Source organism: Mobula birostris, chromosome 23, assembly GCF_030028105.1.
Source record: "Mobula birostris isolate sMobBir1 chromosome 23, sMobBir1.hap1, whole genome shotgun sequence".
Lineage (NCBI taxonomy): Eukaryota > Metazoa > Chordata > Chondrichthyes > Myliobatiformes > Myliobatidae > Mobula > Mobula birostris.
The window spans coordinates 9764656-9778245 of NC_092392.1; the positions used below are offsets into that span (position 1 = coordinate 9764656).

The 13590-nt window shown below is 39.7% G+C and overlaps 1 protein-coding gene across 15 annotated transcripts in view; it reads right to left on the reverse strand.

The window, feature by feature from the left end:
• The window catches only part of shank3a (SH3 and multiple ankyrin repeat domains 3a), a 1072328-nt gene that overhangs the window by 576691 nt on the left and 482047 nt on the right, over window positions 1-13590 (reverse strand). For all 15 annotated transcript variants that reach the window (XM_072241114.1, XM_072241121.1, XM_072241124.1 and 12 more), the window contains one exon: window positions 3174-3282. In XM_072241114.1, coding sequence (XP_072097215.1) covers window positions 3174-3282 — 109 coding nt within the window. The remainder of the gene's footprint in view (window positions 1-3173; window positions 3283-13590) is intronic.

A 13590-nucleotide genomic window follows, 5' to 3' on the forward strand; every position in this document is an offset into this window, starting at 1 on the left:
GGGAAGTAGCCAGAGGAATGGCAAACTGTGCTTCATTCAGATAATTGCAAGGTGTAGAACTTTGGGAAAACAAATGAAGCTAGAACTTCCACAATAAACAGTTGGACATTGGGCAGTGTTGTAGAACAGAGGGACTGAGGACAACAAGTATAGTGGTGCTAGAGAGTTCGTGAACACTGTAGAATTTTCTCAATTTCTGCCGAAGCAGGACCTAAAATGTGATCAGATTGTCACATAAGTCCTAAAACTAGATAAAGAAATCCCAATTAAATAAATAACAAAAAAACATTTTACCTGTTCATTTATTTATTGAAAAAAATGATCCAATATTCGATGTATTTCTTGGGGAAAAAAATGTGAACCTCTGGGGTAATGCCTTCTACAAAAGCTATTTGGAGTCAGGTGTTCTAATCAATGAGATGAGATTAAAGGGTTTGGGCTGTAGAGGTGCCATGCCTTATGAAAAAAGACACACAAAGTCAGGTTACTGACAGAATCTGCTCTTTTCAAGAAAGATATGTTTATGTGCACCATGCTTCAATCAGAACAACTTTCAGAGGTCCTTAGAAAAAGAAACGTAGAGATGCATGAAGCTACAAAAACATTTCTAAAGACCTGTGTGTTCATCAATCAACAATAAGAGAAAATGTCTACGAATGGAGGAAACTCAGTATTGTTGCTACTCTCTATAGGAGTGCGTGTCCTGCAAAGAATACACCAAGAGCACAGCAAGTAATGCTGATGGAGGTGAAAAAGAACCCAAGGGTAGCAGCAACAGACCTGCAGAAATCTCTAGAACTTGCTGAAGTCTCTGTTCATGTGACAGCTCAAAGAAAAACACTGAATAAGAATGGCTTTCGTGGCAGTACATCATGGAGGAAGACATAGCTCTCCAAAAAAAACAATGCTGCGTGCCTCAAGTTTGCAAAAGACCACCTGGATAATCCACGACACTTCTTTGACAATGTTCTGTGGACAGATGAGACAAAAGTTGAACTTTTTGGCAGAAATGCACATTCCTATGTTTGGTGGAAAAAAGGCACTGCATACCAAGAGCAAAACCTCATCCCAACTGTGAAGCATGGTGGAAGGAGCGGCTTTGCTGCCTCAGGGCCTGGACAGCTTGCAATCGCTGGTGGAACAATGAATTCAAAATTGTATCAAGACTTTTTACAGGAGAATATCGTGGTAGCAGGTCATCACCTGAAGCTTCATAGAAGTTGGACAATGCAACAAGATAATGATCTAAAAGAGTAAATCAACAACAGAATGGTTTAAAAAGAAGAAGATTCATGTTTTGGAATGGTCGAGTCAAAGTCCTGACCGTAACCCTATAGAAATGTTGTGGAAGGACCTGAAGCCAGCAGTTCGTGCAAGGAAGCCCACCAACCTCCCAGAGTTGAAACAGTTTTGTCAGGAGGAATATCCTAAAATTCCTCCAAGCCGATGTGCAGGACTGATCAGCAGTTACTGGAAACATTTGATTGAAGTTATTGCTGTACAAGGCGGTCACGCCAGTTACTGAAAGCAAAGGTTCACGTATTTTTCCAACAAATACATGTAATGTTGGATCAGTTTTCTCAATAATTAAATGAACAAGTATAATGTTTTTGTCTTATTTATTTAATTGGGTTCTCTTTATCCAGATTTAGTACTTACATGAAGATTTGATCACATTTTAGGTTATATTTATGAAGAAATAGAGAAAATTCTACAGGGCTCACAAACTTTCAGGCACCACTGCACATAGTTCCCCCAAAGTGGCGTGATAGTCAGAGACCGTGGTGAAGGCCACTTTTAGCACACTGGCCTTCATCAGTCAGAGCATGGAGCATAGAAGTTAGGATGTTATGTTGCAATTTTACAAGATGTTGGTGAGATTGTATTTGGCATATTATGTTCAGTTTTGGTTAGCTTGCTATAGGAAAGATGCCACTAAGCTGGAAAGAATGCAGGGGAGGTTTATGAGGATGTTGGTGAGACTCGAGGGACTGAGTTATGAAGGGTGGCTGAGCGGGCTGGAACTATTTTCATTGAAGTGTAGGAGAATTAGGAGTAATCTTTTTGAGGTGCATTAAGTCGTAAGCACATAGATAGACTGAATATGCAGTCTTTTTTGCAGGGCTGAGAAATGAGGAACTAGAGGTCTTTGTTTCAGGGTGAGAAGGGAGGGATTTAATGGGAATATGAGGGGAAACTTGTTCACTCAGGGGAGTTGTCCATATGTGGAATAAACTGCTTGAAGCAGGTTCATTAGCAACAATTAGAAAGCACTTGGGCAGGTACAGCTGGGTCAAACACAGTCAAGTGTGACTAGCTCAGATGGGGTTTTGGTTTGTCATGTACCATGGAGCCAAAGGGCCTGTTTCCTTGATGTATGAATCTATCAGTTGAAGTTGCAATATTCTTCACTGGTTTGGTTGAATGCAGCTCCAACAACTCTCAACGTGTTGACATTACTTCCATTAATGCAACCCCATTAATTAACATAATACTCTGATCTATTCTAAACATTAATTCCCTCCACTAATAGCAGAACAAGGCTGCAGCAAGTAATATCTACAAAACGCACTCTGCAGCAGGTGCAAAGGCCTTTTTTGATACCAGAAACCTCTAACATCATACTAACAGACACACTAAGCACAAGAAAATGATATCACTTGCAGATTCCTTCCAAGTCTCACACTGACTTGGAATTCATTCATCATCCATAGATCTAAATACTGAAACTCCCTCTCAGGAACCACTGGCATTAAATGGAAACAAAATTAAATGATGGTTGAAATACATAAGCTCATAAATGACTACCATGTACACTATACACACCCCAAAGCACTTGTTTAATATTTTCCTACAACCCATGTGCACTTTGTCCTGAATCAGTTATAAACACCATTTAATTTCCAAATTGAAAACAGAAAACAGAATATTGAGAAAAGACAATGAAAGAGACGCAGAATCAATGAGAAAATGGTTAAATGGTGAATGAAATAAAGTTTAGGGGAAAAATTACATGCTTAATGCTGTATGAATCTTTACACGCTAGAAGTCTGACATTTTAGAAACTTCACTCAATCTCTATGTTCGGACTAGAATTTCATTGTCTTTCAACTGATAAATATATGCAGAAATTGATGTCCTGCCTCAATGCAGGGATAATGGAATTGACTCACCTCCACTGTCGGGATCATGGAAGTTTGGATCCAATCCTTTTTCTAACATTTTCCCAATCTTCTCAACATGATGGTACTGGATATACTCCATGAACTTTTTAAGATTTGCCTAGAAAAGGAGGCAACAAAAAGTAACTGTCTATGCTCAAAACCTTTCAATGAAACCGGAAATAAAAATATCAATGATTGTGTTTTACTTCAATGTTCAAAAGGTTAAAGTTTAAAGTGCATTAATGACACTGAACGATAAAGATTTAGTTTCTTGAATATTTTTGGGTGTATGGGTGTATCTTATGGATTTTGGACTGTTGATCACTAAAGTCACCATGAAATTTCCCTTTAAACACACCATTTTTTCTAACGTGCCTATATTTGTTATTTCAATTCATAATTCAAGTCAGAATAACCAATGCCAAGAGTAAGAAAAGCATTTTTGTTCGAACACAAATTAAACAGGTAATCAATGACAGGCAACTCACAGAACTTCTAGTGGGATTGGAGAAAATTGCATGGAAATCATTCAAGGATATTCTTAAATATTTTCTTGGTAACTACAAAACACCAAACTACGCGCAGCTGGTTGACAACATGCTTCAAACATCCAAAACCATGAAGTGCAACAAGTTACTAAAGATTCATTTTCTGTATTCCCATTTAGACTTCTTCCCTGCAAGTATTGGTGTTGTCAGTGACAAGTATGGTGAAAGGTTTCACCAGGATATTGTGGTAATGGAGAAATGATATCAGGGCAACTGGATTCCATCAATACTGGCTGAATATTGTTGGACACTTAAGCAAGAAGCCCCAGACACTGAGAACAATTGAAAATCATCAACAAAACATTTTTAGTTCTATTGAACTATTGCAAATTATCAGCACCGTTATACAAATATATTCAATAAATATTAATTTGTTTCTTCAAATTCCTATGTGATACAAATTTTCTGAAATAATATTTGTGTTCAGCTTCTAGCAGTGTATCATAGACAACAAAGAAGGTACAACGCTGGTTGTATTTCATTAGAAGTTTGAGCAGAATTGGTATGCCACCAAAGACACTCGCAGATTTCTACAGATGTACAGTGGAGAGCATTCTAACTGGTTGCATCACCATCTAGTACGGAGGGGCCACTGCACAGGATCAGAAAAAGCTGCAGTAAGTTGTAAACGAAGTCAGCTACATCATGGGCGCCCCAGCATCCAGGACACCTTCAACAGCTGATGCCTCAAAAAGGCAGCATCCATCATTAAGGACCCCAAACACCCAGGACATGCCCTCTTCTCACCGCTACCATGAAGCAGGAGATACGGGAACCTGAAGGCACACACTCAATGTTTCAGAAACAGCTTCTTCCCCTTGCCATTAGATATAGGATGTATGTATTGCAATGTACTGCTGCCACAAAACAAAAAATTTCATGACATGTGCCAGAGATATTGAAGCTCATTCTGATTCTGATTCTTTATACGCATGTTTATCAGGCCATGTACCTTCTCTTCTCAATATAAATTACACAACCAAGTTCATACTAAAATCACATCTAAATGGTCCTCAACAAAACCTATAATCTCCACTCTACACTTGTTGTTATATAAATTGAGATATCATTCATCTTGCAATATTTCTTTCAATGTATAATAAGTAACAGAAAATAAAGAAAATATCAACAAGCATAAAACATTAACGTTAAGGCATCCGTTAGTCTTGCGAGACCATGGATCTGTGCCTGGAAAGTCCTCACTCTCCAGGGTGCAGGCCCAGGCAAGGTTGTATGGAAGACCAGTAGTTGCCCATGCTGCAAGTCGCCCCTCTCCACGACACCAATGTTGTCCAAGGGAAGGGCATTAGGACCCATACAGCTTGGCACCAGTGTCGTCGCAGAGCAATCTGTGATTAATTGCCTTGCTCAAGGACACATACGTTCCCTTGGCTGGGGCTCAAACTCACGACCTTCAGGTCGCTAGTCCAATGCCTTAACCACTTGGCCACGGAAATGGTATGAAGACTCCAATGCGCAGGATGGAAAGAGACTGCAAAGTGTTGCAGTTACACCAGCTCCATCATGTACCCACGACTCCTCACCATTGAGGACAGCTTCAAAGTGCTTTTCCTCAGGAAGCAGGAGCCTCATTAAGGACACGCACTATTTGGCGCATGCCCTCCTCTGATAACTACCATAAGAAGGGAGATACAGGAACCTGAAGATGCACATTGCTTTAGGAACAGTATCCTCCCCTCCGCAATGAACACCACCTCACTGCTCTTCTTTGCACGTTTTTTTTATTGTAACTTAAGAGTAATTTTTTTTATGTCTTGGACTGTAGTGTTGCCACAAAACAAAACTGCCATGATATATGTCAGGATAATAAACCTGATTCTGGTTCTGAAATAATAAAAGCAAATCACTCTCAGAAGCAAGCATTTTATTAAATTAGAGAGCAACAGTGCAGAATTCCTGAGACCCACTCAAGAATGGAAATTAACTTTTGAGTATACACCTAGTGGAAGTTTTAGATTCAAGTATATTTGAAATCCATGAAAAAGGGTTCAATTGATATCCAGAGGGGAAAAAAGTGAATAGAAATGAAGGACTTATTGATTATGCAAACTCTTAACTTATTGTCATCCATATTGGGACAACTAAGTTGGTCCACTTAAAATGTTGATACACATGAGACCCAAGGAAACAGCTTCAGTATAGAGGGGTGGTCCAACTAGAACAGAGATAAGGAGGAATTTCTTTAGCCAGGGTTGTGAATCTGTGGAATTCTTTGCTACAGGCATCTGTGGAGGTCAAGTCTACATGTATACATAAGGCAGAAGTTGATAGATTCTTGATTGGTCCGGGAATGAAGAGGTATCGGGAGAAGGCGGGAGTTTGAGGCTGAGAGGAAAATTGGATCAGCCATGATGGAATGGTGGCGCATTTTTAATGGGCTAAATGGCCTAATTCTGCTCCTATATCTCATGGCCTTATGCTGTTATTCTGTAGCCTTTTTTGTTTCTGTGCATTGGTGTTTCCATACTTCCATGCTGAATATTCCAAGAAAATAGAGGTGCGGTCATACCTTATTTGTGTTCACCCGGTCCCTCTTTCCCCACAAACGGGTATTCTGTAGCATGACGACTTCAGGAAATCTGCTATTCACACAGCCATCGACCTTGTAGTTACACCAGTGAGGCTCCAGCTATTCAAAATCTGAAACTCACACCTTGAGCTCTTCTCGTTGACTATGCTTTCTGTACATGTGAGATCCATCCTAGATTTCTCACTTGTCACTGGCTGTCAATTCAATGGAACTGACAGAACATAGAACAATACAGCACAGGACCTTCAGTCCGCAATACTTGTGCTGAAATTAACCAAATTAAACTGATTACCCCTGCTTGTTCATGATCCTTATCCCTCCATTCCTTTCCTATTAATATGTCTAACTAAAAACATCTTTAAATGCCACTATTGCATCTACTTCCACCACTCCTCTATTATCCTGTTCCAGGCACCTACCACTCTCTGCATAAATAAAGCCTTGCCCCATACATCTCCTTTAAACTTTCCCCTCCCCACTTAATGCATAAACTCAAGTATTTGACACTTCTATTCTGGGTAAAGATTCTGTATGCCCTAACCATGCCACACACTGAACAATCTTTTTAATATCAATCCCTCAGTTTCACTATTCCACAGTCCCCCAATTCCACATTCTGATAGTTCCACAATGTCATATTCCTACATTCTGAAAGTACCGACTATCGGCATCAGAAGTCACTGCCAATATTTACGTATTTCTCTGGAAAAAATCCTACCCAGAATGGGAATCGTTTTCTATTTCATATACTGCACCAGCACATATCATTAGTGAGCAGTCTTTAGAAGAAACCTCTTTTCTTCTAATTACAGAATATCACTGACCCTGGAAAGCAACATAGGTATAGCCAAAAGGAGCAGGAAATATATCATTCCATCCCTTGTCACAAATAAACAGAATGAGAATAAATAAAACTAGGAAAGAAACCCACAGAGTAACTGATAAAAGAGACTGCCTACAAGATCAGATATGGCCCAGCTACAGTTTTTACAAGCCTGTACAGTACAATTGTCAGATATTCACTGGCACAGAATGCAGGGTACCTTGCCATTGATTTTGGCCATACTTTGGGGTTGTTGTTGCTCCATTTCCTCTGCAGTTATCTTCCTGCCCAGTATAGACCCCATCCTCTCAGCAGACTTCTGTACTCTCAGAGAGCTAAGCACACTTGGGCTACTTTCATCCAAGTAGCTTTTAGTTTAAAATACTCCAAGCTGACTGATCTCTCTGTGTCTGCTCAGTGACAGGCGTACCACATTTTCCCATCACAGAGGCAAGCATCCCCTATCTCCTTCGGCAATTCAGATTCAAGACATCCATTCTCCAACCAGCTATTAGTAGGACCCACAGCCATGAATGTCAAAACAAGCTTTGTTCTGCCTGCTTACTTGTTTACCCAAACATCACATGGATATCCGAGTAAGTCTCCGTACTGGTGAACTGCCCTCTATGCAATCAAAAGAGAACATCTCCAATCAGTCAGGCTCAATAGTGCAAATTCAGCGAATAATACCCGGCAGTGCAGCATGCTTTGCCCCATTATTTTTTAAGGTGTTATATATTGCTGGTATACCAAACCGAGGAGACACCTGCTCCTGTATTTGAGCAAGAAATGAAGCAAGACAGGTGAATTGATAAAAGTGTTCTACTGACTTCTGCCTGCAAAATGTCACCTCTTCTACCACTAAGTCTTTGTCTTTTGCTCTAAGATCTTGATCTTACACTTCCTCTCTCTCTCTCTCTCTCTCTACTGTGTTGTATAATTCATATTCTATGCACAGACTGTTCCTACATGCTTTTAAGTTTCTCATTGTACTTGTAACTCACCATATTTCTGCATGACAATAACCTTGACTTGACTAAATCAGGGCTGATCAAGATGGAACACCTGAAATAACCATAAGACATAGGAGCAGAATTAGGCCATTTGGCCCATTGAGTTTGCTTTACCATACAATCATGACTGATTTATTATCCCTTTCTACCCCATTCTCCAGCCTTCTCCCCATAACCTTTGACACCCCTACTAATCAATAATCTATCAACTTCTGCTTTATGTATACCCAATAGCTTGGCCTCTACAGCCATCTGTAGCAATGAATTCCACAGATTCACCATCCTCTAGCTAAACAAATTCTTCCTTATCTCTGTTCTAATGAGACATGCTTGTATTCTGAGTCTGTGCTCTCTGATATGAGGCTCTGCCATGATAGGAAACATCCTCTCCATGTCCTTTCTATCTAGGCTTTTCAATATTAGATAGGTTTCAATGAGATTCCTCTTATTTTTTTAAACTTCAGCAAGTACAAGCCCAGAGTCATCAGATACTCGTCATACGTTTACCCTTTCATTCCTGGGATCATTCTCATGAACTTCCTCTGGACCCTCTTGACACCAGCAGATCCTGTCTTAGATAAGCAGCACAAAACTTCTCAGCGCATTCTGAGTGTGGTGGTCTAACCCCAATGACATATAAAGCCTCAGCACTGCATCTTTCCTTTTATATTCTAGTCCTCCCTAAGTGAATATTAACAATGCTTTTTCATTTTTAATACCAAGAAAGCTTGCAATGGATGTCTTTGATTTCTCTTGTCAACTACAGGTGCCTCATCCTCCTATTAGAATACTTCTTTGGAATGAATCTACTCTTCTGAATTTCTCCCAGAAACTTCAGCCATTCAGAAAGTCTGCTGTCATCCCTAATGACAATCAACTCTTCTCTCATGTCTCTGTAATTTGCTTTACTCCACTGTAATACTGATACATCTGACTTTATCATCTTCCTCTCAAACTGCAGGGTGAATTCTATCATACTATGATCAATATCTCCTGAGGGTTCCTTTACCTTAAGCTCCCTAATCAAATCTGGTTCATTATTCAGCATCCAAACTTGAATTGCCTTTTCTCTTGTGGGCTCAACAATAAGATGCTCTAAAAAGTAATTTTGATAGTATTCTTCAAACTTCTTCTCTTTGGATCCAGCAACAACCTAATGTTCCCTATCTAGTGTATTTGAATATTGAAATCCCCCATGACCATTGCAATAATGACTTTTTAATATTCCTTTTGTGTCTCCCATTATAATTTGTATCCCACATCCTAGAAACCATCTGGAGTCCTGCATATTATGCCCATCAGGTTTTTTTAACCCTTGCAGTTTCCTAACTCTGCCCACAAGGATTCTACATCTTCCTATCCCATGTCCCTTCTTTCTAAAGATTTTTCATTTTTAACTAACATAGCCACCCTCAGCCCTTCTGCCTATCTGCCTATTCTTCCAATACAACATGTAGCCCTGGATGTTAAGCTCCCAACTGTGATTTTCTTTCAGCTACAACTTAGTGATGCCCACAATGACATGCCTGCAAATTTCTAACTGTGCTACAAGATCATCTACCTTATTCTGTATAATGCGTATATTCAAATATAACATCTTCAGTCCTGTATTCACTACCTTTTCTAAGTTTGCCTCAGCATTATCAGAAGTTAAATTCTTATCCCTTTCTAAACTTAGTGTTTTTCTTTACTCTGGAGACTCTCGTAGCCTCTCTCAAAGCCAAAATAAAAGCCAAAGAGGGGGCAAATAATAGAGAAAAAATTAGTGGGAAGTTAGAGGACTGGGTCGCTTTTGCCCAACGCCGGCCCCCTAGGCCTAAGTCGACGTAGTAGTAGTAGTAGTAGATGCTTTTAAAAACCAACAGGAGACAACCAAAAAAGTCATCAAGAAAGAAAAGATAGAATATGGAAGTAATCTAGCCAATAATATTAAGCAAGAATTCCTTCAGAGACAAAAGTATAAAAGAGAGGCAAGAGTAGATGTCAGACCACTGGAAAGTAATGCTGGAGGTAGTTATGGGGTACAAGGACATGGAGGATGAACTGAGTAAGTATTTTGCATCAGTCTTCACTGTGGAAGACACTAGCCATATGGTGGAAGTTCCAGAGTGTCAGGGGTCAGAAGTGTCTGAAATTGCCATTAATATGGAGAAATCTCTTGGGAAACTGAAAGGTCTGAAGGTAGATAAATCACTGAGACCAGATGGTGCACACCCCAAAGTTCAGAAAGGGGTGGCTGAAGAGATCGTGGAGGCATTAGTAATGGTCTTTCAAGAATCAATGGAATTGGTATTGTTTTGGCCATTTTTAAGCAGCTGTAGTTGATTCAATTGCATTAAGACATCTTTATTAACTGTACACACCTTGTAAGCAGTTGTGATTTTTACCTGTATCAAGCTGAAATGGGAAAATTTAATTGTATCCATCAAGCTCGGCTGCTCAAGATCACTGTTCAGTAAGGGGCCCTGGAAGTTTTTGAAAGAAATAACGAGTAGGATTGACAAAGGAGAATTGTTTGATGTTGTTTACTTGGATTTCCAGAAGGCCTTTGACGAGGTGTCACATATAAAGCATTGACTGGTTGGCAAGAGGCAAAGATTGGGAAGAAAGGGAGTCTTTTCTGGTTAGCTACTGGCTACTAGTGGTGTTCCTCAGGAGTCTGTGTTGGGACCAGTTCTTTTTATGTTATATGTCATTGATTTGAGGAAGCAGCAAGGCTACAGAAGGACTTAGATGGATTAGGAGAATGGGCAAACAAATGCCAGATAGAATACAGTGTTGGGAAGTGGGTGCTCATGCACTTTGAAGAAGAAATAAAATGGTAGACTATTTTCTAAATAAAGTGAAAACACAAAAAACTGAGGTGCAAAGGGACTTCGGAATCCATGTGCAGGATCCTCTAAAAGTTAACTTACAGGTTGAATCAATGTTGAGAAGGCAAATGCAATGATAGCATTCATTTCAAGAGGATTAGAATAGAAAAGCAAGGATGTAATCTTGAGGCTTTATAAAGCATTGATGAGGCGTCAGGGAGTATCGTGAGCAGTTTTGGGCCCCTTATCTTAAAAAGGATGTGCTGACGCTGCAGAAGGTTCAAAGGAGGTTCACAAAAATGATTCCAGGATTGTATGGCTTGTCATATGAACAATGTTTGATGGCTCTGGGCCTATATTCACTAGAATTCAGAAGAATGAGGCGTGACCTAATTGAAACCTCCTCTTCCTTGACAAGGCAGAATATGACAAGAAAGAAGGTGTATGGGGTTGAGTGGGATCCAGGATCAGCCATAATGGAATGGCAGATCAGACTTGAACGGCTGAATGGCCTGATTCTGCTTCTATGTCTTATGGTCTTATCCCTTAATCAGTAATCCCTGGATCTAGATACCTCAGGCAAGGAAAATGTCAACCTGCATCCTGTCAAGCCCTATAGGAATGTGTATATTTCTGTGAGATCTTTTAAACTCTGCAGAATGTACCTTAGTCTGTTCAATCTCTTATCATGCAGCAAATCCACTATCCCAGACCCAATCTGGTGAATCTTCATTGCACTCCTATATAAAGCATGCATCTTTTCACAGTTATGCAGAGTAAAACTGTACAAAATATTCCTGATGTAGTATCACCAAGTTCCTATAAAACTGCATTAAATCCTATCGTCAAATCAACTCATAATAAGGCCAATGAACCATGTGTTTTTCTGAATGTTAGCTGCTGCTGGGTGTTGGCTTTAAGTGATGTCTACAAGTATACCCAGGTTCCTCTGAACATCAACATTTAAGCAATCAATGTATCAACAATTTCTCATCATTTAAAAAATACTCTGATTTTCTGTTTCATGCACCAAAGTGGAAACTATTATGTTTTTCTATCATGCTCTTTGCTACTTATTAAGTTCCTCTCTATTTCCTTGAAGACACTTTGTAACCTCCTTCCTAATCACTACCTAAGATTCCCTTAGTCTTCGTTGTCAATATAGATCTTGACAACAGCTGGGACTCATCAGCAATTCCTGCAGTTAATCCTGCATTCTGCCAGCCTGAGAAAGATCCATTTATTCTCTCTTTTGCTTTCTATACAGTAACCAACTGTCAATTCATATCAGTATAATGCCGCCAACTCCTGCTCTGATATTGCGGATTAAGCACCTGTGTGAGATCTTATTGAAAGCCCTCTAAAGATCCAAATATATCATTTTCACTGCTTCCCCTTATTTTTCCTACTACTCACATCCTCAAAGAACTCTAGTAAATAAGTGAAATTTACTTCCCCTTTCATAGATCCAGACTTACTATTCATTCTCAGCTGATCTGTTATGACTGCGATTATAGTTTCCAAAATGTTCCCTACTACTTATAATGGGAAAACAGATCTATAGTCATTGTTTTTTTCCTCCCTCCTTTATTAAGTAATAGACTCACAGTTTCTGTCTTCTAACCTACAGGAACAACTCTAGAATATATGGAATATGAGAAGATAAACACTGGAGCATTCATGACCTCTGTAGACACCTCCTTCAAAGCTCTGGAATGTTACCAGGAAAGTGGATGAAGGCAAGGCAGTGGATGCTGTCTACATGGACTTCAGCAAAGCATTTGTTAAGGTCTCCCATTTATTTATAATAAGATTCACGTGGAAGGCTGGTCATGATGGTTCAGTTGCTCAACACTCGGGAAGATGAGGTAATAAATTGGATTAGAAATTGTGGGAGAAGCCACAGAGTTATCGTAGGTGGTTACCTCTCTGCTGGAGGCCTGTAACTAGTGGAGTCATGCAGGGATCGGTGCTGGGTCCATTGTTGTTTGTTATCTACATTAACAATCTAGATGATATTGTGATTAACTGGATCATGAATATGTGGGGGTGTGGTGCACAGGGAGGAAGACCATCATGGCTTGCAGTGGGATCTGAACCAGCTGGAAAAATGGACTTAAAAATGGTGGTTGAAATTTAATGCAGACAAGTGCAAAATCTTACACTTCAGAAGGACCAACCAGGGTAGGTTTTACACAGTGAACGGTCGGATACTGAGGAATATGGTAGGACAAAGGGATCTGGGAACACAGGTCCATAATTCATTGAAAGTAGCGCTACAGATAGATAGGCCCATAAAGATAGCTTTTGGCACATTGCCTTTTTAAATCAAAGTATTGAGTACAGGAAATCGGATGTTATGTTGAAGTTGTGTAAGATGTTGGTCAGGTCTAATTTAGTATTATGTGCAGTTTTGGTCACCTACCTACAGGAAAGATGTAAATAAGGTTGAAAGAGTTCAGAGAAAATTTAGGAGAATGTTGGCAGTCTGGAGGACCTGAGTTATATGGAAAGATTAAATAGGTTAGGACTTTATTTGTAGAAGATTGAGAGGAGAGTTGATAGAGGTATACAAAATTATGAGGGGTATAGATAGGGTATATGCAAGCAGGCTTTTTTCCATTGAGGTTGGGTGGGACTACAACTAGAGGTCATGGGTTAAGGGTGAAAGGTGAAAA